The following is a 26,013-nucleotide window of genomic DNA, read 5'->3' as shown; positions in this document are numbered from 1 at the left end:
GAGAAGCTGGAGTTCTGCGTATGTGGAGTAGCTCTGGCTTTGGAGCCGCGGGCAGGCCGTTCTGCGCAGCTTCAAGGAGCTTCCCGGACGAGGGTGCGCAGCTACAAGGAGCTGCGTGCCAAAGATGTCAGGGTTGGAGGCGAAAAGAGGCTACTAGGAGCGTGGAGTAGTCGCGACGTGTAGCCTCATGTACGGCTACTCCACGCCCAAGTAGCCGCTTAAGAAAATTTACATATTAGAGTATTAAAGTCTTAAAAAGATGGCGGGGACGTGAGGATTAGCTCTAAAAAGGGCTATCCTCATGTCCCATACATCCACCTACCACCCGTTCTACCTTTATAGGTAGAATCGCGGTGGTAGGTTCCCTTTAAATTCTGATCCATTTAGGAAAGAAAACCTTTGCAGCCTACAGTAGAAGACAAGGTGATTGGTGAGGTTAGTACCAGAACCAAGCTGTGTTTTGTCACATAAGGAAATTTACAGTAGTAGAAGTTTTGTGTAGGATAGTAGTACAGAAGAGTTGTTGTAATTTTCTGTATTTATATATACAGGATAAGAATAGAAAACAGAGGAGTGTAGGAATCGCAGGATGGAAAGATGTAGCAAGCTGAGCCTTCCATCCTGCTTCCTCCTGCAGAGTGATGCATTTGTTTAGCAGAGGCCATAGACTATGGGGGACGGATGCAACTATATTGCATCCACCCCCAGTCTCTCCTGAGTGTACACTCTAGAAGGCCCTTAATGACGTAACTCCCATAAAAGGACAAGAAAACATCCTGAACATCAGCAGCAGCCAATCACTGGCTTTTGCTGATGTTCACTCCTCCTTCTACTTTCATAGGGGAGGGGTGGAACAGGATGAAGTGTCCCACTGTATGTACTTACAGTGATATATACATCCTGGTCCTCCAAGGGAAGCATACGTTGGAAATCCTCCCAACAAATCTTTACAATGGAGGGCAAAAACTGAATGTGAACATGTACTTATGCATTTGTAGAACCCTGGAAAACTTGTATCTACAAGAAGAGTAAAAGCCGCTGCCAGGCTTTTCTGTACAGAGGGATCAAAAAAACGCTTTAGGTCTCCAAGTTTCTAGCTGACTCCTCATCAGATGGTAAAGACCATGACAAATGAAAACTAAACCACTTTACCCACAAAAAGTCGCCATTACAATCCCTTTAATCAGTGACAAAATTTAGCCAAATGTAAATGTTTCTAATTTGGGCTTGTCAACATGAATTAAGTCTCCTGAGACAAGCGTCACATGAAAACCGGAATAATTAGCTTTACTCCCAATTGCTTATTATTTCAGTTTACAAAAATTTGCTCTAATTTGCAGGAATTCCCAGCCTGATGCGTCGGTATTACTCAATGTCAACGTCAACAAAGGCAAACAATCAGCCGTAGTGGTCTTACTCCGAAAAGAAAGCTGGAGCTCAGATCAAGGGGGCCTAGAGGGGCTGATGGGGCATGTTACCAAGTACTGACTAAAAGAGGGGGGTGGTAGAACTTCTAAAACTAAGAAGAGCTTATCCATAAAAGGGCTGCTCAATGATTATTTGTATTGATCCCCTATCCTTAGGATACATAATTATTATTAGATTGGTGGGGCCAATCTAATAGCAATATCTGGAACACCAGAACCCCAGCAGCTGGGGGGTTCCAGGCATAAAAATCTCACCATTCTCATAACTATATTACAGGGGTTGTTTTTTAACAAGTAATTGATATTGTTTGTGTAATGAAAAATTCTATAATATTCCAATATACTTTTTGTATTAATTCCTCCTTTTCTAGATCTCTGCTTGCTTTCATTTCCCATGGAGAAAAAAACTGTCCACAATCATGTGTCACCCAGTTTGTTAGTATCACAGAGAATAATAAGAGATGAGTGTTTATAATGAGCTGTGCACATGTGAGACATCACATGACCAGGGTTACAACGAGCCGTGCACCCGTGCAGCCGTGGATGTTGTATATCTGGACTTTTCAAAGGCATTTGACACGGTGCCACATAAAAGGTTGGTATATAAAATGAGACTGCTGGGAATAGGAGAAAATCTGTGTATCTGGGTAAGTAATTGGCTTAGTGATAGAAAACAGAGGGTGGTCATTAATGGCACATTCTCAGATTGGGTTGATGTTACCAGTGGAGTGTCACAGGGGTTAGTATTGGGGCCACTTCTTTTTAATATTTTTATTAATGACCTTGTAGTGGGTTTACACAGTCAAGTTTCAATATTTGCAGATGATACTAAGCTGTGTAAAGTAATAAATACTGAGGTCGATAGTTTAGCATTACAGAGGGATTTGTGGAAGCTTGAGGGATGGGCAGAGAAATGGTTGATGAGGTTTAATGTAGATAAATGTAAAGTTATGCACTTGGGCCATGGAAACAAAAAGTATAATTATGTTCTAAACGGTCAATTACTTAGTAAAACTGAAGCTGAAAAGGACTTGGGCGTATTGGTGGATGGTAAACTTAATTTTAGTGACCAGAGCCAGGCGGCTGCTGCTAAAGCAAATAAAATAATGGGATGTATCAAGAGAGGAATAGATTCTCATGATAAAGACATAGTTCTGCCCTTATACAAATCCCTGGTCAGACCACACATGGAATATTGTATACAGTTTTGGGCACCAGTGTATAAAAAGGATATAGTAGAGCTGGAACGGGTGCAGAGGAGAGCAACCAGGATTATTAGGGGAATGGGAGGACTAGAATACAATGACAGATTACAAAATTTGGGATTATTCAGTTTAGAAAAAAGACGACTGAGGGGAGACCTCATTACAATGTACAAATACCTGAACGGACAGTACAAGGATCTCTCCAAAGATCTTTTTATACCTCGGCCTGTGACCAGGACAAGGGGGCATCCTCTACACCTAGAGGAGAGGCGATTTTACCATCAACATAGACAAAGGTTCTTTACTGTAAGAGCAGTGAGACTATGGAACTCTCTGCCGCAGGAGGTTGTTATGGCGGACTCTATGTACATGTTCAAGAGAGGCCTGGATGACTTTCTGGAGAGAAAAAATATCACGGGTTATTGGGATAAAACATTTATTTAATTCTTGAAGGTTGGACTTGATGGACTTGCGTCTCCTTCCAGCCTTATATACTATGATACTATGATACCTGTGTGACATCACATGACTCGGGATATAACGAGTTGTGCACTTGTGTGACATCACATGACCGGGATATAACGAGCCATGCACCTGTGTGACAACACATGACCAGGGTTACAACGAGCCGTGCACCTGTGTGACAACACATGAACAGGTTTACAACGAGCTGTGCACCTGTGTGACATCACATGACCATGGACCAGTTTTTATCTACAGGAAGTAAACAACGAAGCTTCCTGTTAAATTACAGCAAGCAGCGATCTAGGAAACAGTGAGGAAGTGATACAAAAAACTTGGATACCTTTTTATTACACAAATTATTTACTGAAAGTGGAAAAACCCTTCAGTGTTCTAATATCTTTATTTCTCAGTTAACAGAGCAACACGAAGGCTTGTTTTCTGCTAAATTATTTGTAATGTCGCCATTTTTGTCTACACGTAATTTTTTTTTAACGTGGGTTAAACTGTAGTTTTTTGTGCCATTGTGGTTTACAACTTTTGGCCATTTTGTAAGTTTTTTTTTTGGAAGGAGAGGTGACAGAGAAACAGCAATTCAGATTCTTTAAAGGAAACCTACCACTTGTAGTGGCAGGTTTCCGATGGCAATACCGAGCACCAGCTCAGGGTGAGCTGGTGCCGGAGCTTATTTTAGTTAGTGTTTTAAACCGCGGTATCGCGGTTTAAAACACTTTTTAGACTTTATAGCCGGCGCAGGCAGGTACGCGCCGTGAATGAGAAGTGAAGGAGAGCCGCGCGCATGGTAAGCGCCGAGCGCGTACCTCCATGCGCCGGCTATAAAGTTTAAAAAGTGTTTTAAACCGCGATACCGCGGTTTAAAACACTAACTAAAATAAGCTCCGGCACCAGCTCACCCTGAGCTGGTGCTCGGTATTGCCATCGAAAACCTGCCACTTCAAGTGGTAGGTTTCCTTTAAATGCTTTTTTATGGTTTAATAGAATCCTATTTAAAGGGGTTGTCCACTTTCAGCAAATATTTGATATTGTTTATGTTAGGAAAAGATGTGGTGGACATGCAGGTGCATGAGCGTTATCACACAGCTCCTACTACTCTCAGTGATACTAACAGCTTGTGCACCTGAATGTCCATCACATCACATGGACAGATTTCTATCCCCTGGAAGCAAACAAGAAGTCTTCTATAGCAGGGCAGCAAGCAGCGATCTAGAAAACCATTAGGAATTGATACAGAAAGTTTTCCATACATAAACAATATCAAATATTTGCTGAAAGTAGACAACCCCTTTAAGCAGTTTGGACATAGATAAGGTAATAAATAAATTGATTAAAAGGGAATATTACTATTTATATTAGCCTATTGTGAATCAGCATAGTGAATGCGCCCAAAAGACATAAGTACATGGCATCCAAGAGACCATAGATAGGCCTCTGGCTGCAAGGGCAAAACCCTGGGTACCCTGGGAGTTTGAGGAGTTCAGATTGTGTCCCTGAATAGATTCTTCAATCAGTGCTGAATAGTGATGAGGGGACCCGAAGTACAATGTTCAGGTTTGTACCAAACATTGGGGTCTTCACAACACTGACCTGGACTTCAGTCAGAAGTCTGGGTTTGGATCAGCCCCACCGGCAACAACATTACGGGAGTTATATTCTACAAGCCACGGACAAAGCTGTGGGGGCAGGGTACATGGAGAAGTGTGAGGCACTACTACAGCACATGAAGGAACAGGAGCCCTACTACAGTACATGGAGAAGCGTGAGGCACTACTACAGTACATGAAGGAGCAGGAGCACTACTACAGCACTACTACAGTTCATGGAGAAGTGTGAGGCACTAGTACAGTACATGAAGGAGCACTGCTACAGTACATGAAGAAGTGTGAGGAACTACTACAGTACATGAAGAAGTGTGAGGAACTACTACAGCACATGAAGGAGCGTGAGGCACTACTACAGTACATGAAGGAGCAGGAGCACTACTACAGTAGCGGGGAACTATATGGTTTATCCAATTGCTCAGGCTGTTGGAGCAATGATATAAGTAATTACCTGTACAGAGATATGTGGATCATCTCCTGGGAGCAGCATCTCTGATCCTTCCTTCCTCCATTCTATAGATGCCATAGGGTAGGCGAAGACTTCACAGCCAAATATTGCATCCTTCCCTGTAATATTCCAGATGTCGTAGGGTGGTGTGAGGATCTGAGGAGCTGTAGGAAAGTCACAGAGGATATGTTTTTCAGTAGAGTTACAAAAACATTGAATTTTCACTTTCTTTATTTTCAGAAATCTCATGTAAGGGGCAATTTTTAACTAAAAGCTGATGTCTCCATCATAAAGCCCAATAGCTTTAATGTATCATTTATAGGATTAGTCTTGTCATGTGTGGGAGAGACCCTTCTGGATCTGGATGAGACCATAACACTCCACACCCTCTCACTTTACACCCATTTGGTACAAGGCCCCTCTAGAATCTAGGAGCATTTTGGTGAAAGAGCTTTTGGATTACGTTCTGACCTTATCTTAATCCCAAAATTGTTGCTTTAGGCTTTATACAGAATTCTTAAAAAAAAAAGTGAATTATATTGCTTGGAAGCCATTTTGAATTTCAGTGTGGGCAAGAATCATTCATAGAAAACACCATAGCACCACCAAGCAAACAATTTGATTTTCTGAGCTGATTAGTTTCCATTGATAGCTATATTTTATTTTTGGCATGGTTTTCATACAAGCCACACATTAACACTTCACCGCTACACAACAATAACAATAATGGGGCTTATTTACTAAGGAACGCACTTTCGGATTTTAGAAATTTCGCACGGCTGTGACAGGTATTTAGAAGGGGATTGTGTGTCACGTGATCAGATTTTGGCGCAATCGTGCCGGCTTTCATGCAACAGAAATTCAAATTGAGTCGCAACCAATACGCTTACTTGCACCATGAAGAAGAAGGTGAACTCCAGCGGACCTGAGCGAGGAGCAACACGTGCAGGATATCGGGCGCACGCTCACAGTGAATCGCGGCACAATCTATGTTCATTGGACATTCCGGATCGGCGATCACGATGTGGACAGGTAAGTAAGTTATGATGGGTTTTTACAAAAAACTTTTAAAATTATGCAAACGAGCCTGAGGAGCTCCAGGCTCAAAAGGTGTTAATGGAGCCTGGAGCCACTAAAGCTCATTTGCATAATTTTGAAAGCCTTTTTTCCCTAAAATCCAGGGAATAAGAAGATAAAAGAAGTCTGGATCCTGCCAGAGGACACACACACACACCAGTATGTCAGTTGGCTTGGTTTACTATCCTTCATCCTGGTGGTAGATGTCCTTTAACAAGAGCCTTCTAGTGATTCAATAAACTCAGAAGAGGTGTTACCTAAACTGATTGCTTAATTAGGAAGTGTAATATTGTATTTGGGCATAATCTATGCTTGCTGTCTCACCAGTCTGATGTTGAGTGGTGGCCATTAAAAAAATTACTCAGGTTCTGGAGTGTGGAGAGCAGTAGCAGATTATAAAATAGGCGTTTTGGTAGCCTGGAGCCAAGACACTTTCAAAATTTTAAACTGATGCCTTCACCCGTGAAATCATTGTACATCTATTCCTGCTCCCTATACACATGAACACAAGAGCCACTTCAGGACCTCCTGAAACCACAGATTGAAAACAAACAGAAGGGAAGTATCCTCCATTCTACAAGAACCTGATTCTAGTACCATATGTAGGAAGTGATTCCAGACAGTCCAGGACCTATGGCAGTCTTAATCCGCCCTGTTAGAGAGCTGTCAGAGGATAGTCCAGTGTGACCTGGCAAGATCCCTTCCTGAACATAAGTCTGTGATCCTGCCAGTCGGCAACACGCATGTATCGGATTAAGCTGGGAGTGATGATGATGACACATAGAAGTAGGAGGAGTTGTACAAGAAAGTTCTGCTAATGGAACCTCCAACACAGATGTGAAGCCTTAACACAGATCCCAATACTGATTAAGAGAACCGTGACATTTTTCCAGACATGTGTGGATAAAATTTCCTAACATGTCCATATCTTGTCTCAAGTGGCCCAAAACAAATTCCCCTTTAAATCACAATCAGATAGATCGACAAAAAAAAAAGGTCTACCAGGCTGCAATGTGAATTATTTGTACTGTACCTTTACACCTCTGTGATTTATGTACTGGGAACCACAGGTCAGACTCCTGACACCAGCCAAATTCTCCTTCAGCTGCCTTTAGTGAAAGCGAGAAGTTCACTTCGAAGAAGTGGCGAGGATATGGAATTCTACATCTGTAAGTGATTACAACCGGTTTTTGACTCTTTTATGCTTTGCAGACACCAGGCATTCAATGATTAAAGCAAATAATTCCATTTCCCCTATTAAATGAAATATGTGCCCGATGGTTTGTGTATCTTTTACACTTACTTAGAAGTATGAAGTGTTTCGGGGGGTTGATTGACACTCCTTGGCTACTGCTCCTCTAATTCCACGTTGAGGTTATTTCTATAGTCGGGCAAAGGGGGGAATGAACAAAGTGTTGTTTTGTCAGCCTGATCTGCGACGATTCATGTGCTAGCATGATGAATGATAGTGAGAAATGCCCCGCAATAGATTAATAGAGATTATTTCTCCAAGCTAATAGTGAATCAAATGGTTCATGAAAATGGGTGAGTCATTAGACAAATTTACACTTAGTATTTGGCTTCCTATTAACTATGGTACTTGCAAACCACTAGGAGTAATGTATTTTCAGCTGCACCACTGGCACCGGGGACACCCACCTCGTGGTGCTCTGCTGGATTCCCCCCCGATGTACTAGAGATTTCTACACATCCAAAATAGTAGATATAATACCTAATAGTAAATATAATGGCTTGTGAACTGGTTGACCCGTGAGACGAATCTTAACCAGCGTTTTTGTCACCTTTGCAATAGTAGTGAACAGGGGAGTAACTAGGAGAGACAGGGCCCCATAGCAAACTTCTGAATGGGGTACCCCCTCAGAAAATATATATATATTTGTATTTATATTTACATACTTATGCACACACATTTACACACTGATAAATACATTTATACACTTACACAGACATGTCCAAGTAGCTATAGACCACATAAGGAACATAGAGGGCAGGAATTAGAGATGAGAGATCCCTAGTTCTGTTGTGCTGCTGTCCCCTCCATCTCCCCTGACATTTCTTATCTTTTCTGCCTATTCATGCTGTGTACTATTGAAGATGTGCATTGTTTTATATATATAAATGTTTTATATATAATGGTATACTTCCTTCATTCTTTAGTGTGTCAGGTCAGATGCCAGGGCCCCTGACACTGGGGGCCCCATAGCAGTTGCCATGGTTGTTACTATTGTAGTTATGTCCCTTGTAGTGAAATACAAGAAGAAAAGTATTTCACACTGGAGAATATAATGCACACATGACACAACTATATCTTGGCATTTATTATTTTTTTTCAAAATTGATACAATTGAAAACTTGCTAAAGTGTGTCCTCACACTGCTGTGCTCTTAGCTCCCTGCATTGAACTGCTACCCCTTCTCTGTTTTATGCGATTGCTGTAGTATTTTTACAAATTACAGGATGTTACAGATTTTACTCAAATATGGGTGTGGAGCAGTTCAATGCAGAGAGCTAAGAGCACAGCAGAGTGAGGACGTTTCCTGTTCTCCAGTTCACTTGAAAAAGCAACAATCCTAGAATATAAATCCATTTTCCACAGTCATGGAGCTACCAACTAAATATTCAAATACCATTAAACAGCTCGCAACTACCCCCCGGTTTTGCTTGGATAGAAAAATAAAAAGTTGTCTATTAATCAACCACTTTGTGCAGTATGAGCTAGTTGTGTGAGCCACGTCAGAAGTCCCATAGAGCATGGTACCAAAACTCAGCAAGCCGGCTTCATAAGGCAACCAAAGGCCGCTGCTTGTTTGGTAAGAGACGTAACTGGGGTACATGCTAGAAAACTATTAGGAGTAGGTTACTCATCACATCAGAGAACTTTGTTAGGTCCATCTCTTTGGTATGTTGCCGGATGCCCAGTCTTTTACGATGAGTTATCAGACAATGGAAATGCATCAATTAACCAGATGCTGTACATCTTAATCCCATAGAATTGGAGTTTATAACTCTATGAGGTGGAGTTAAAAGTCCCATGAAAATTTCCTTATTGTAGCGTTCAGAGGGTGTCCCATCAGTTTAACCTTAGACAACTTGATGTCCACTGCCCATTCTATGAATAAATCATGGCTGATTTCCTACCTCCTTAAAGTAACAGATGTCTAGGAGCTAAGACGCCTTCTTCTTGATATACATAATGAAGATATTTTATCTACTACTGGAGCAAATGTCTAAAGACTGAAACTAAAAACCTTAAATTATCAGTGAACAACAGGCATCCTTTTCACAAATACCACCACCTTGTTCTTCTACAATTTATTGGTGCACATAAAAAGTATTGACCTGAAGCATAGAGTCTTAATCTGTGAGAACATTTGTAACAAGTCAGCTGTGGATGATAAGCCAATGTGATATTCCCAGGGGTGTTCTTCAAATGACCCCTTTGGTTTTTACCCTTTTAACCCTTATACAGGGATCTGATCTTCTAATGAGGTCACCAGAGTAGCTATAACTCATAGTAGTCCCGATGTAGGTGGCAGCTAAAGGCAATCGTTCCCTACATGAGTAGAGGTCCATGTGTGGTGAGATGAAGAGAGACAGCAAGCAGGGTAGGACTGGACCACCAAAGCAACACAGAATCCTCTGATGGGCTCAGGTTCTAACACAGTAATGGGTCACAGAGTTTTAAAGTAAGACAAAACCTTTGGATACAATGAAGGTTTGGGAATTTCCAAGGAATTGATGAAGTGTAGGTGCAAGGAATAATTTTATCTGGTGTCCGTGAGGAATTCCAAATCTTTTCTCCTAGTGTTGGTATTTCCTAGCCTTGATTGAGTTGTATTATTTTTTAGTAGGTCTTCAGTCAAACGTTAATTTGAGGGGTTCATAAAATGGGACGTTCAAAAAATTGTAGTTTTTAAAATTTACATGACTGCAGAAGACAAAGTATATTATGCACTAGGTATATGATAACACTAGTGACCTTAGTGGTCTGTCTAATTTTTTTTACGTGCATTATTTACAAGAATTCGATGGTTACTTTTTTGCTAATAGTCCTTACAGTCTAGTAATCACCAGGCTCAGTATTTCTGAACAAACTGAGAACATGATATCTGTAACTGAGAAGCGATTGAACTTCCCTTTGCTAAGTGGAACACTAATTGATACAAAGTGTTGTTGTCATGACAAAGTTTACTGTACCTGATTCACACGGCCCCTCATGGACAATTGTAAGATTTCGTCCTGGCTGCGCATTGGCCATCTCTTTAAATTTGCACAGCTGGGGATATGTCTTGCCATCAGATCCACACACAGCTGTGTTAGATAAGCAGACACACTGAGGTTCTGGCACCTCTCCGTGCCTTAGGTCCCCCATATCCAACTGGCATTCCAGGTTATCTCCACATTTTCCATAGAAGTGGTTAGTGTTGTCCAGGTCACATATTTGACCTTCCAAGTTGGCGCACTCCAAGCAACAATCACAAGTGTCCCGTACAACTCCAGCAAGACATCCTCTCGGAGTAGGACATTCTTCAGGTGTACAGTCACCACAGCTCTCTCCTTCCTCTAGTAACCTCTGCCAGCCACGTTGTATATAGTCAGGGGCGCTGGGTAGTGCTAAACCAGGAAAAAATTGGAGACAACTGAGGTATAACAACAAGAGGAAGAGTTCAGGACAGGTCCAAGTGACACATTTATACATCTTCATGACTTGTCCTGGACGGCACAGCTAATGTCCATCACTTTCTCCTTCATAACTTTAAGTTCTGCATTTCTTCTATCTGTAATTCCAACTTCTGTCTGAGATGATCTGCAAAGAAGAGAAATGTTTTTTTGATTTCCTGTTACAAGAGAGGTCTTTATGTAGCATTTCATCTAAATTCAGCTACGCAGATGGTCTATCAACTGAAAAATAACAGCCACAGAACTGTTGTCTAGGAAATAGATTTGGCCAAACAGCAGCCAGCGGAGGATCTACAGAGGAAAAGCACATCACCACCACAGATTACATGTTTAACCCTCTACAGGACAGAAAAGGTTTTAGTATATTTTATATTCCCAATCATAATAAAAGAGTATTTCCATCTAGATATATTGGGAAAAAGTTCCCCTCAACCCTATAGAACATCTGCCTAGCTACAGATGTTTTGGATGTTCTAGTGAATCCAGTTCTTGCGTTGGGAATATCCTTTTAATACACTTATCATTAGCTATTGAAATGTGACTAATACAAGTCAGATTTACCTTACACTTACACTTTACCTTATTTACAATTGCTTTCACACACATTGGTTTTTGGATCTGATGTGTAGAGGATGGCCTTAGAATTATTTTAGTAAGCTGTTGGAACTTGCCCCCAATAAAATTAACTAAGGGTTTTCACAAAACAGCATGAATCAGAATATTGGGGCTTATTTACTAAGGGTCACGGATTGCACTTTGGTCAGTCTGTTCGCCGTTTTTGGGATTTGCGCATCTTTGACAGGTATGTAACAGGGGTTTGTGCTTGGATTGTGTTGCACGCGACCGAATTGTGGCGCAACTGCACTGGCTTTCATGTGACAGAAATCAGAGGGAGGGGCATTGGGCAATACGACTGATTCGGACTACGCGCAGGATTTGACTTTCAAATTGTGTCGCAAGACAATGCACTTACATGCACCGGGAAGAAGATGGTGAACTCTGTTGGACCTGAGCAGGGAAGCGACACATGCAGGATCTTAGTGCACGATCTTAGTGAATCGTGGCTAAGTGTATTCTAGTCAGACAATACACTTTCTGTGAACTCCAAGGAACAGGTAAGTAAATGAGTCCCAATATGTTTTACCTACAAACCCATAGTAAAAACTAGTATTGAGATTTGGGTTTCTGCATTTTTGAACTGTGGTACATAGCCGGTGCATAAATCACACCAAGATGTGTAAGGATGAATAAGATCTCTAATCTTAAATATTTGTGTACTGTATTACTATGCATTGAAGTATTGAATAATATTGGTATACTTTATTGTATAATAATAATCCTGTTTAAGGCATCATGCACAAGAATGGATAAGGCCCCAAAGAGGTCTATGGCACCCAGTCACAGCGGGGTCTCACCGCATAGTGACTAAGCTGGGCGGCCCCCGTGCATAATTTAGAAGCTTGACATATTTTTTCAACCGCTTGATTTTCAATGGAGAAGGGAAGGGTGAGGAGCACTCATCCCTCCTGCACCCGAGGATACTTTCATGTGCATTAGGCCTAAGTACTTTACTTATTGTGCTTTACGGTATAATATTTATTAACTATTTTGAGTACTATTGGTCTACTGTATAATACTCTCTTGCATGATTTTAGATAAACATGGTAGCACTCAAAAACAGTTTCACATCTGTGCACAGGTCATATGATGATTGGCAGTTTACCCTGTATTAGTGTTTGTACACTGAAGGCTGTCAATTACTTTGTGTAAGCAGGGTATTCAGGGCTCTCACTGTCTCTTCTAAGAGTTCTATCAAGATTTACTTTTCTTCTTTAAATCATGTAGACCTAGATATCACATATCCCAGGTTTTCACCTTCAAGTTTTTTTTGAAAATAGCTCAATGGCCCATCATCGTGAGGTATTGGTTGGATAAACATTTAGGTTAGAGTTGAACGTGATTTCTCCAGCTAAGGACTTTATTGGATCTCCCTGATGATCCCTGGAGCCAATAATAATTAACGGAGAAAAGTCTAGGAAAATGTACTCTATGTAGGAAAATAAACAATGGGCCAGAATTACACCCTACAGTATATCATATGTGGGTTAATAAGATCCTAAAAATATTTTAAAAAATAACGTTTTGACCAAAACATTTAGTATGGGGCATAGACACAGCAAAACAACTCCATGCAAAGTTGCTGGCTCTATGAAGTTGTATATGTTGATCATGTTCTATGATATCATAGGAGCCTTTCCTAAAGCCTTTGATGGTCCAGGAGGTCTTTTATGTCATAAATGGGTTTCACAATTAGAAAATCTGGTACATATGTATATTGTATCTATAAGAACTATGGGCCTCCTTCATGACCATAGTCTAAGGAATTCTTTAAATGTTCACGTTTTCGTATGCACTTTTTTAATCCCATACTAGGTGAAGGGGATAAGGGAAGATAAAGTAAAATAATAAAAATACAGTGATAAAAAAAATTCACTGTGGCATTTTTGCTTCCATACAGTATATGCAGGGGTGGATTGAGACCACTCCTGTCCCCTACAATTTAACACAGCTGAGAACTAAAAACACCAACAGGTAATGAAGAAACACCAACAACAAAAAGACAGTTATAAAACAATCAGGCTACAAAGCACAATGGTAGAGTATGTTGAAAAAATATTGAATCATCATGAGCGTTGGTTAGTCAGTCGATGGATGACGCAACAGTACAAGTTCTTGGTTTGCTCAAAAACCACAATTAAATTGTAACTTCTTAAAACTGTCCAGTAAGCCCATGATGCTGCCAAAAATGTGAGAGGAAAATTAAAAAAAAAAAGGAATGTGTGGTTGCTGTGAGAGAGTATATCCTGGAAAGAACAATGTGGACACCAAAAGAAAGAAGGACAAAAGCCCTTGTATAACCTCCTTCAATAAAAGTTAACCAAGGTTATGCCCTTAGTGACTTTCATCAAGATCCAGCGCCTCTATCCTTAATAGTGGGAATTAGGGTTTATACAACCCTTTAACCATTCAACTCATTTTTGTTTAGTTGCTACTATACAGTAGACGGAGACTTGTGCTTCTGGCTCCATCCCTTGGAGTCTAGAGTCTAGGACTCTGTATTCTGTATTCTGCTTGCTCCCGGTTTGTGACCCTCACCAATCTGATATCGGTGACCTATCCTGAGGTCATCAGCATCAATAATGGCCTCTATAAAAAACTTGTTAGGAGACTGTTTTATCATCCATTTGTAAACTGTAAAGCTAAAGAGGCTAGATTTCTATTCAGCAGATATCTGAAGCGGGTGGAAATCTAAAGCATAGATCAGACCAAAACAACGTACCAGGAGCATGGAATCCAATAAACTCCACAGTTTATGTTGGTCATATCTATGTATGAGATGCAATGTACATCTGCTGATCTTGCCAGGTTCATAAACAATATTTATGGGATCCACCAGATTTTCCTTCAATGACAGATTTGCGCATGGGCAGAGAATGGTCTGAATGAATATAACGAATATAATCAACCATTCTTCCTGCTCTGGTGGTCCCTTCTGCTCCATCAGTGATAACACAGCATGTGCGTCCTCTATGTGACCACCATACCCAATCTGTGGCATGTGACCACTGAGGCCAGCAAGTGGCAATGTAAATGACTTTATCAATGTAGGAGCAGCATGGACCATTGCATAAGAGCTACTAGACAAGAGGGTATTTAATAGGTAGCAGTAATTTTGATTTTAGAACTGTTTATGCTCATATGCAGAAATGTTATGGTCCCAGAGATCAGGAGGTCCCCAAGCAGTAATGTAATCTCCTTCAAAGTGTCAAAGCTGTGACTTCAGATAGAAACACTGGGGCAGATTTATCAAAAGGGTCCAGAGCCGAATTGTGATAGTAGCCCATTGCAACCAATCAGAGCTCAGCTTTTACTTTCCCACAGCTGTTCATTAAATTAAAGCTTAGGTCTAATTGGTTTCCATCGGTAACTAGTACAGTCTTGCCTCAGACACTTCTGGTTCCCTCATGGGTTTTTAATGTCATATTAAAGATAAGAATCACATCTTAACTCAGATGACGCCAAGAGCATGTATCTAGGTCGTATAGTATCAAATCATAGGCTCTGAATTCCACCTGCAGTCTCTAAACTTGATTCCTCTCTGGCCATTATGACTCTTCTCTGCTCAATTACATATGACTTTGGATAAAAGAGGGTCATTTAGAAAGGGCATTTCATACCCTACCCGAGGCAGCTAGTAGATTTGTGGAGTAAAAACTGGTGACAGAGTCCCTTTAAATGTTATCATCTTCCTCAGGTTGCTGATACAGTGTAAGCTATGGCAGATAAGGGAGTAATAAGCTCCATGGTCTGAGCAATTTTGTACACTTGAGGCTCAACACTGAACTGTGCTTATTGCTACCTGAATTGCCAATTACCCCCCCCCCCCCTCCCCAGTTGTAGGAAGATTTGGCATTTTGGGGCCCTAGGAAAAGTGAGGTTTTAACTAACTAACTAACCCAAATGTGCAAAATTGCTCAAACTGGTAGACCAGAGCGTTATATATCTCTGTCGTGTCAGTATGGCTTCATGATCTAGGATGAATGACATGTTGCTCCCTATTACTATCCTTCTCCTCTTCTGTGTGTTTACTTTGCTTGACTGCGAGACATCTCAAAAACAGGAACCCTATTTTTATATTTGACTGCAGTGTCCAGAGCAAACCAAAGCAACGTCCACAAATTAGAGAATGAACATGGTCTGGCCGCCTTCTGCCTCTTGGGCATCCTCCAGGTAGAATTTCCAGTTGATTTAGACTAAAATGTGCTGAACTTGGCTTTAGTCTCAGCGGAACCAGCGGACAGGATTATTCAAGGTGGCCTCTCATGTCCGTCTGCCCCTACAACCTGGAACCAGGAAATCCTGGGAATAACATGTCTTTCATTGAGTACAATATTAAATAAACCCCGGAAAGGTTCATTGATGGAAAGTGCGACACTTACTGATTTTAATTGATTAATACAGAACAACATTTTCTTTGCCTTCGAGCTGGAAAACTATTTTTCCGAGACTAAAATATTAAAAATGACTATGATCCATCCATATTATAAACATCCAAAAAGTGACATGACTGGCAGCGGAGTCAGGAAACTCTGTGTCTGGTTTTAATTGAACATATTATATCAATACAGAGGAACGTGTCTAAGGCTTGGAAAGAGAACTGCACTCGTGTTTCCATCCTCTTATCTAATACACCATGAAAAGAAGCTAAAAGAGTTACATGGAAAACTCATCCAGATAGCTTGTTGCTTAGGACTTCTTGACATAATATTGTCTGGCATGAAATATGTTTGTGGCTTCCTAAGCCTTAAAGTTACGGGTCAGAAATACCCCTGAGGACATACTAGTCTCCCTATAGACCTCTGCAGCACGGCAACAGCTTGCAATACCCAATGTTTCCAATTCCTTTGGTTTGGAATTACTGACATCCCATTTATTCTGCGTGTAACACTGAACAAAACAACCTGGCTCAGTGGTCATGTGCAAAACAAATGTGATGAACTTCTCATCCAACGAGAAGCAAAAAGGATCAAGAGGCAACTATGTAACCCTGAAGGACATGAGAGGTAAGTATATTAATAATAATAATTCCTTTATTTATATAGCGCACACAGATTCCGCAGTGTTATATAGAGCTTGCCAAATCAGTCCCTGTCCCCAATGAGGCTCACAATGTAATTAAGCTACCAGTATGTTTTTGAGTGTGGGAGGAAACCGGAGGACACGGAGGAAAGCCGCGCAAACACATACCTCTAAGGATGATTTTTTTTCTTTTGAATATTTAGTTCTTTTTAAACCTTCCTTCTCTTCCTGTTTTTTCCAAGATCTGGACAGGATGCCCAAATGCTTTCTCTTTACCAAATAAATATAAACATATAAAAAAACGTAGCTGTCACATATTTTCCACTGGGGTCCAAGAATGGCCACAGATTTTCTGTGCACATATGATAGTGATAGTAAAGTCCTACAAACAGGACTTTAAAAGGGAATTCTCCAGGTGATGCTCAATTTTGCAGTTTCTTTAAATAGAATTATACAATAGACAATTATCTAATATTGTATTATTACAAAAACTTCCTTCCAAAAATCGTAGAGTCTGATGCAAATGCACAGGCAATCCTTTCTCAGACATGTATAGCATATCCACAGGATACCAGAATAATAAATATATGGAAACTATAGAAGAATTTTTCCAAAACTAAAGGAGATTGTATTGAAAGAGACCAACCAGTTCTTCGGTATAGTAGTAGGACTACAAATGGTTGGAGCCATTTCAGTTGGGACAATCCCTTAAAATGCCTTCAAGCAGGAGCTCCACTTTGATCCTATACAAGTTTCCAATAAGACACATTCTTCTCCACAGCAGGATGTTATTTGGTCAGGTCTAAGAGCTGGTTCCAAGTCAACTGTAGAAGAAGTTTTCCAAAACTATAGAAGATCATACTATAGAGTAACCAACTAGTTCTTGAGAATAGACGGAGGATTACAGATGGTTAGAGCACACCAGTCACACATAAGATAACACTTGCACCAGAAATACCTCAGTCGGCACTACCCCTTAAAATAACTCCAAGCTGGAGCTCCACTTTAATCCTATACAAGTTCTCAATAAGACACCTTCTTCTCCACAGCAGGATTTTATTTGGTCAGGTTTAAGAGCTGGTTTCAAGTCAAGTCAACTTTTACATTCTTCTGGATTACATCAAGATCACAGCGTAGGGAGTACTTTACAACTTCAGTGGTGCAGTCTTCATTCTTTTACAAAAATAAACCTTTTCCTAATAAACTACAATGAAGTCCAGGTTCATATGTTCACCAGTTACTGACATACATTTATAATTAGACCTTAGACATTGCTCCAGGACACCAGTAACATTACAGACATGGACTATGCATTGCTCCTACTGAAGCCTCAATCTCAGATGAAGAAAGTAATGTCAATAGAGACAATTTTAACTATAGAACCAGGAGAAAACACAGAGACCATTTGTTGTCGTCCTATAGTGAAGAAAACACTTCTCAGTTTTACCATTTGCCAGCCAAAAGAAAACAAAGGGTTAATCAATTCACCAAAAACCCAAGAGCATCAATAACTTTCATCTTGAGAACTAAAGAAACATTTTGTCTTTGGTGCAATACTTGACAAAATAAGGGGTGGTTGATAGTATAAGCCACTATAGAAAAATTGTTTTTTTTAGAAATTCAAAACCAAAAATGGGTCCAGAAGGTTAAAAAAGACTAAAAAATGGAAGATGATATGGTATAGGGGGTATAGGTGGAAAGTAGCTTTGCCTAAATATCTATATTATGTTATATTACTAATTTAGAGCATAGATAGATACAGTAAGATGTTGCAGAGTTGATTAAGTCATTTCATGATGCAATTTTATATCATTTATGGTGTTTTTCACTACTTATTTGTATGAACCCTGCCTGTGAACTTAGCTATAACTATAAATTATACATAGTATGTTATTTGTAAATAAACATGTTAACAAAAATGTAATAAATAAATACTGCTAAACACAGTAATAGCTATAAAATACTATTAATCCCACAGAAATTATTACTTTATATGAGCAAATAAGGATTAAATAATTAATTTATCAATCCATTAAATTCAACAGTAGACAAAGAAAGCACCAATTTGCAATTTTTATATAAAAGCACACAAAATCAGCAGCTGAGTAATAGAGGGAGTAAGAGATGCCCTTACCTGGTGCCCAGCCTCTCCAGGAAGGCACAGCTGGCAGCTGGATGTGGGCGCCCGCCTGGCAGCTCAGTGCACTGTGTGTTAGGAGGTGCTGGGAATCAGTCACTAGTAGTTTGTTTTACCACTGATGTGTTAAAGGGTTACAACCTCTGCAGTGTGCGACTGCTTTTCCAATACTCTTTATACTGTCTCCTGTTTGAATGAGAAGTAGTGATGTCAAACTGAAATGTGATTCCTCCTAGACCCATCCCCCTATCCACAGACCACTGTTCAGATCTCTCAGTGCTGGGGTTTCTCTCCGCTGCTTTTTGTACAAAGGAATACTGTAAATGTGAATGCTACTAACTACTGACAAACTGTGCATTGCCCCTACACCTTTAGTGGCTTTGGTCAAAAATATCCTTTGTTGGAAGCTATTTCTCCCTACAACTTCATTGATATGCACACTCTGATTGTCAGGTGTGCGTGTGTTTTTATTGGAGAGTGAAGGGTATGCCAGTGCCATGGGATTATTACCTGCGGAATCATACCTTACCCCCCTTCCCCAAAATATATCTGTTATGGGTTAATTAGGACCAATATAGCACCATTATATATCGCATATACTTTACAGATCATGGGGGAAATGTGCAAACAAAATAAGACATTGGAGAGCAACAAGACGGCCAGATGAAACAATAGGACTGAGGGGCCTGCATCCAAGAATTTACAATCTAGAAGACCTGCATGATCAAATACAGTCAGCCAGTCAGACTGCTCGTTGCTCGGATGAATACTTCGCCCGCTCGAGAAAATGGCATCTCCCGCCGTTTTGCTTTTTGGCGGCCAGAAACAGAGCCAATCACAAGCCAAGAGACTCTGCACTCCACCCAGCATGACGTGGTACCCTTACACGTCGATAGCAGTGGTTGGCTGGCCAGATCAGGTGACCCTGGAATAGACTAGCCCCTGCCCGCGCTGCTCGGATCATTCTGTGTCTGGATGCCGCTAGGGAGAGAGCTGCTGCTGCTGCAGGGATAGCGTTAGGGTGTTCTATTAGAATAGTGTTAGGCAGGAGTGATTCTACAAGAACCCAACAGCCCTTCTTAGGGCTACAATAATGTTATACTTTTTTTTTTTTTATTTGCTTGTGGCTGGGCTTGCTGGCACTAGTAGTGCAGCTAGTACCATATTGTGAGGAATTTGCAGGGGGACTTGCTACCGTTGTGTTTAGCTCTTAGTGACACACATATCCACCTCAAACACTGAAGTGGGACAATTTATTAGGGGTTTGAGTAGAATTAGGCAGAGTCTGCTGATTTATTTTTTTTTTAGCTGTATTTCATCTTATAGCTCAAACTCATCTTGCAAAGCAGTGTGCTCTCATTGTAGGCTACAAAATAGCCATAGGAGAACCCCAACGGCTTACTTAGGCCTACAATAGCGTTATATTTTCCTTTTTTTGGTTTGCTTGTGGCTGGGCTTGCTGGCACTAGTAATGCAGCTAGTACCATACTGTGAGGAATTTGCTGGGAGACCTGCGACCGTTGTGTTTAGCTCTTAGTGACACACATATCCACCTCAAACACCGAAGTGGGACAATTTATTAGGGGTTTGAGTAGAATTAGGCAGAGTCTGCTGATTTATTTTTTTTTTTTACCTTTATTTCATTTTATAGCTCAAACTCATCTTGCAAAGCACAAAATCCAGTTGTGTGCTGTCAGTGTAGGTTAGAAACTAGACATAGCAATAGGATAGCATCGTTTTGTTAAAAAAAATAAAAAACTAAAAAAAAATAAACACAAAATTTTTTTTTTTTCAAGTTTACACTTTAATTTGGAAAATGTTTAACCCGAGGGCTAGGGGTAGAGGACGAGGGCGTGGACGTGGGCGTCCAACTACTGCAGGGGTCAGAGGCCGTGGTCCTGGCCGGGGTGAGACACCACCTGCTGATGGGAGAGCAGGGGAACGCCGCAGAGGTACACTCCCTAGGTTCATCATGTCTGAAGTTACTGGGACTCGTGGTAGAGCACTGTTGAGGCCAGAACAGTGCGAAGAGGTGATGTCGTGGATTGCGGACAATGCTTCTAGCCATTTGTCCACCAGTCAGTCTTCCACGCAGTCCACCCATGTCACCGAAATCGGCACTCCTCCAGCTCCTCCACCTCAGCCTACTTCCCCCCAGTCTGCCCCCTCCCACCAAAATTTGGCATTTGAACCGGCATACTCTGAGGAACTGTTTTCTGGACCCTTCCCACAGTCACAAACCACTTGTCCTGCTGCTGCTGAGCCATTTTCCGATGCCCAGGTTTTCCACCAGTCGCAGTCTGTGGGTGATGATGACATTATTCACGTAGTGGAAGAAGTGTGTAAAGAGGTGTCGGACGATGAGGAGACACAGTTGTCAGACAGTGGTGAAGTTGTTGTCAGGGCAGGAAGTCAGAGGGGGGAGCAGACTGAGGGATCGGAGGATGATGAGGTGACAGACCCAAGCTGGGTTGATAGGCCGGGTGAACACAGTGCTTCTGAGACGGAGGTGAGTCCTATAGCAGAACAGGTTGGAAGAAGCAGTGGTCGGGCCAGACGGAGAGGCAGGGTCAGAGCTGGTGCATCAGCGCCAAATGTTGCCCGTAGTCAAGCTCCCGTGGCGAGGGCTAGATTTTCAGAAGTCTGGAGGTTCTTTAAAGAAACACCAGATGACCGACGGACTGTGGTGTGCAACCTTTGCCAAACCAGGATCAGCAGGGGTTCCACCACTACTACCACCAGTATGCGCAGGCATCTGAATGCTAAACACCCCACTCAATGGCACCAAGCCCATTCACCTCCGGCCGGGCACACCACTGCTCCTTCCCCTGTGTCATCTGCTAGTCAGCCCCCTGCCCAGGACCCCGGCCCAAACACCTCCCATGCGAAAACCCCATCTTCGCCTCCACGATCCTCCACAGCATCCACAAGCGTTCAGCTCTCCATACCCCAGACGCTGGAGCGCAAAAGGAGGTATAGCGCAACCCACCCACACGCCCAAGCCCTCAACGTCCACATCTCCAAGTTGCTTAGCCTGGAGATGCTGCCCTATAGGCTGGTAGAGACCGAGGCCTTTCGAAACCTCATGGCGGCGGCCGCCCCTCGGTATTCGGTCCCCAGCTGCCACTACTTTTCCCGATGTGCCGTCCCAGCCCTGCACAAGCACGTGTCAGAGAACATCCTCCGTGCCCTGACCAACGCCGTTTCTGACAAGGTCCACCTGACCACGGACACGTGGACGAGTGCTGCCGGGCAGGGCCACTATATATCGCTGACGGCACATTGGGTTAACTTGGTGGAGGCTGGGACCGAGTCTGACCCTGGGGCTGGTCATATCCTGCCGACGCCGAGGATTGCGGGGCCTACCTCGGTCCAGGTCTCAAAGGCCTACTATGCCTCCTCCTCCTCCCACCTCTCCTCCACCTCCTCCTCTGAATTACCATCCGTGGGCATGGCGCCATCAGTCGGTAGCTCTAGGCACAGCAGCAGTGCCATCGCTAAGCGACAGCAGGCGGTGCTCAAACTGCTGAGCCTAGGCGATAAAAGGCACACCGCCCAAGAGTTATTACAGGGCATCACGGCGCAGACTGATCTGTGGCTGGCACCGCTGTACCTGAAGCCAGGCATGGTTGTGTGTGACAACGGCCGTAACCTGGTGGCAGCTCTGCAACTCGGCAGACTGACACATGTGCCATGCCTGGCCCATGTGTTAAATCTCATAGTTCAGCGTTTCCTCAAGACATACCCCAATCTGTCTGATTTGCTCACGAAAGGTGTGCCGCATCTGTGCGCATTTCAGGAAGTCCAGCACAGACACTCTCAGGGCAGCGCAGCGCCACCTCCAACTGCCCGCTCACCGACTGTTGTGCGACGTGCCCACGAGGTGGAATTCAACACTAACCATGTTATCCAGAGTTTACCAGCAGCGCAGAGCGATTGTAGACTGCCAGATGTCAACTTCCACCAGAACTGGTAGTCAGGTCAGTTAGCTTCCTCAAGTCTACAATGAGGAGTGGACGTGGATGTTTGATATCTGTCAGGTGCTGAGTAACTTTGAGGAGTCAACACAGATGGTCAGTGGTGATGCCGCCATCATCAGCCTCACCATCCCGCTGCTTGGCCTGTTGAAAAACTCTCTGGTCAGCATGAAGTCGGAAGCTTTGCGCTCGTCACAAGAGACGGGGGAAGAAGATTTCCTTGTTGATAGCCAAAGCACCCTTAGGTCTGTTTCTCAGCGCATATCAGAGGAGGTGGAGGAGGATGAGGAAGAAGAGGAGGAGAATGTTGGCGAGACAGAAGAGGGGACCATTGTTCAGTCCTTCACTGTTCAGCGTGTATGGGCAGAAGAAGAGGAGTTGGAGGAGTTGGAGGAGGAGGAAATGGACAGTCAGGCCAGTGAGGGGAGTGAATTCTTGCGCGTTGGGACTCTGGCGCATATGGCAGATTTCATGCTAAGCTGCCTATCCCGTGACCCTCGCGTTCAAAGAATTTATTCCAGCACCGATTACTGGGTATTCACTCTCCTGGACCCACGGTACAAGCAAAATCTTTCCACTCTCATCCCTGGAGAGGAAAGGAGTGTGAGAATGCATGAATACCAGCAGGTCCTGCTGCACAAGCTGAAACAGTATTTCCCTTCTGACAGCGCTAGCGGCAGAGGGCGTACTTCTGCGGGACAAGTAGCGAGGGAGAGTAGGCGACCAGGCAGCTTGTCCAGCACTGGCAGTTGTACGCTTTACAAGGCCTTTGCCAGTTTTATGTCACCCCAGCAAGACACTGTCACCTGTCCCCAGTCTCGGCAGAGTAGGGCTGATCTTTACAGAAAGATGGTGAGGGAGTACGTAGCTGACCATACCATCGTCCTAAATGATCACACAGCTCCCTACAACTACTGGGTTTCAAAGCTGGACATGTGGCACGAACTGGCGCTGTACGCCTTGGAGGTTCTTGCCTGCCCTGCCGCTAGCGTGTTGTCCGAGCGGGTTTTCAGTGCAGCTGGTGGCATCATCACCGATAAGCGTACACGCCTGTCGACTGACAGCGCTGACAGGCTGACGCTTATCAAGATGAATAAAGCCTGGATTTCTCCGCATTTCCATTCTCCACCAGGTGAAAGAAGCTGAACCTGAATAATGTATGCACTCCTCCTCCTCATTGTCCTCCTTCTCCTCCTCTTTGTACACTAAAGCAGAGGAAACTGGCTATTTTTTTTGCCAGGGCCAACTGGCTCTGGCTATATTACTCTATGTATTTAATTTTTCTGGAGGGCCAACTACCCTGTCCTCTGTTTTAAACAATTTTTGGGAGTGCCACATACAGGCACTCAATCTATGTAATTTTTCTGGAGGACCAGCTACCTGCTCCTCTGGTTTGAAAACTTTTTTGGACTGCCACATACAGGCACTCAATTTATTTAATCTTTTTGGAGGACCAGCTACCTGCTCCTCTGGTTTGAAAACTTTTTTGGACTGCCACATACAGGCACTCAATCTATGTAATTTTTCTGGAGGACCAGCTACCTGCTCCTCTGGTTTGAAAACTTTTTTGGACTGCCACATACAGGCACTCAATCTATGTAATTTTTCTGGAGGACCAGCTACCTGCTCCTCTGGTTTGAAAACTTTTTTGGACTGCCACATACAGGCACTCAATCTATGTAATTTTTCTGGAGGACCAGCTACCTGCTCCTCTGGTTTGAAAACTTTTTTGGACTGCCACATACAGGCACTATCCAAATTAAATTGTCTCCATAGCAGCCTCCACACGTCGTCTTTTTAGCTGCCTTCACACGTTGTCTCCATTGCTACCTCCACACGTCATCGCCATAGCTGCCTCCAAAAGTAGTCCATATAGCTGCCTCCATACATGGTCCCCTTATCAAACGAGCTGTGTCAGGCAGAATTTTGGATTGTTTTCATGGCTTCCATGCTAACTTTGTCGCCACCCTGCTGTGTAATCCACAAAATATACTGGCAAACTTTTATCATTTACCAATATTATTTCAGCGCTTCTTGCGCATCTGTTTACATTTCCCTCACCCGCCAGAACCCAAACTTATAAGAACGCTACTACACTTGATCTTATACAAAAGGTTCTTAGAAGTGCTGTTTGGGGAGTAGCCTAGAGACAGGGGCTTGGATTGGCGAAAGCTCGCCTGGCAGCGGAGCGCCAGCTCCATCCCAAGATCCAACTAACATAGTTTTAACTGCAGCACCTTTAATCTACTACTAGTTCACTGCCTCCATACATGGTCCCCTTATCAAACGAGCTGTATCAGGCAGAATTTTGGGTTGTTTTCATGGCTTCCTCATCAAACTTGTTAACTTTGTCGCCACCCTGCTGTGTAATCCACAAAATATACTGGCAAACTTTTATCATTTACCGATATTATTTGAGCGCTTCTTGCTCACCTCCTTTGGTTCCTCTCTGCCACCCATTGGTTTTAAGCCTGAGTCCATTTGGGGTATGTTGCCAAGATACTCTCTAGCCTGCCGCTGCTGCCGCTGCCTCTGCATAGTCCCCTATAGTGTCAGGGTCAATTATTGGATGTTTTAGATGCTATCTAGCCTCATTCGGTCACTCTGTCATTGCCATGCTGTTGCCCATAGTTTTGGCATAATGGTGCGATTAAGCAGCCTCAGAGGCATCCATGCATGCTGCCCCTGCTGTTTCCTGTCCATTTCCGTGGTGTTTCCATCCTTTTCTGAGGTTCCCAGGTGCTTGGCCAAGCTTCCCTGTGCAGATCCTTGGTCCCCTTGAAAAATGCTCGAGTCTCCCATTGACTTCAATGGGGCTCGTTATTCGAGACGAGCACTCGAGCATCGGGAAAAGTTTGTCTCGAATAACGAGTACCCGAGCATTTTAGTGCTCGCTCATCTCTAGTAACGAGTAATGCTCGTTATCTTAGGAGTTAATTGGAAACATTTTTCTTATCTTCTTGTAGGTCCATTTTGCCACAAAAATAACTTTATAAAAATATCCTAGTGAGCCCGAGTGGCTCAGGCCTAGGTCAGCCGAGCACCATGGCTCCATCCTTTAATAAATTATGCACGTCCCTTCATAAAGATCCATGCTTTGAACCTCCCGCATGATGCAGACAGCCGGCTACGACACTTGGCTGTCTGCAAATCTCACGGAGTCTGGCCGGCTGCTCGAGGTGTAGAGCCACCGCGCATGCACAAGATGTCCTTTTAGAGCAGTGATTTTTTTAGATTATTTAGGACAACGCATTTCATTGCTGGTATAGCATCTTCATCAGGTCAAAAAAGTTACCCGAATGTGCGCATTGCAGAAGACA

General features: G+C 42.8%; 1 protein-coding gene across 2 annotated transcripts in view; it reads right to left on the bottom strand.

Moving 5' to 3' along the window:
• KAZALD1 (Kazal type serine peptidase inhibitor domain 1) overlaps nucleotides 1-18,895 on the bottom strand; it is a 29,609-nt gene extending 10,714 nt beyond the window's left edge. The window contains exons 1-4 of one of the 2 annotated variants that reach the window (XM_072130094.1): nucleotides 18,714-18,895; nucleotides 10,457-11,066; nucleotides 5,165-5,325; nucleotides 2,939-3,028 (exon numbers count right to left, since the gene is read on the bottom strand). In XM_072130094.1, coding sequence (XP_071986195.1) covers nucleotides 2,954-3,028; nucleotides 5,165-5,325; nucleotides 10,457-10,964 — 744 coding nt within the window. In that variant the 5' untranslated portion in view covers nucleotides 10,965-11,066; nucleotides 18,714-18,895 and the 3' untranslated portion in view covers nucleotides 2,939-2,953. Of the gene's footprint in view, nucleotides 1-2,938; nucleotides 3,029-5,164; nucleotides 5,326-10,456; nucleotides 11,067-18,713 lie in introns of those variants that run through there. The other variant, XM_072130093.1, reaches the window with a different exon arrangement.
• Nucleotides 18,896-26,013: the final 7,118 nt, after the last annotated feature.

This window comes from Engystomops pustulosus, chromosome 11 (assembly GCF_040894005.1).
Source record: "Engystomops pustulosus chromosome 11, aEngPut4.maternal, whole genome shotgun sequence".
Lineage (NCBI taxonomy): Eukaryota > Metazoa > Chordata > Amphibia > Anura > Leptodactylidae > Engystomops > Engystomops pustulosus.
Note: the sequence above shows the minus strand (reverse complement) of the source record. Positions and strands in the feature narration are given on the sequence as shown.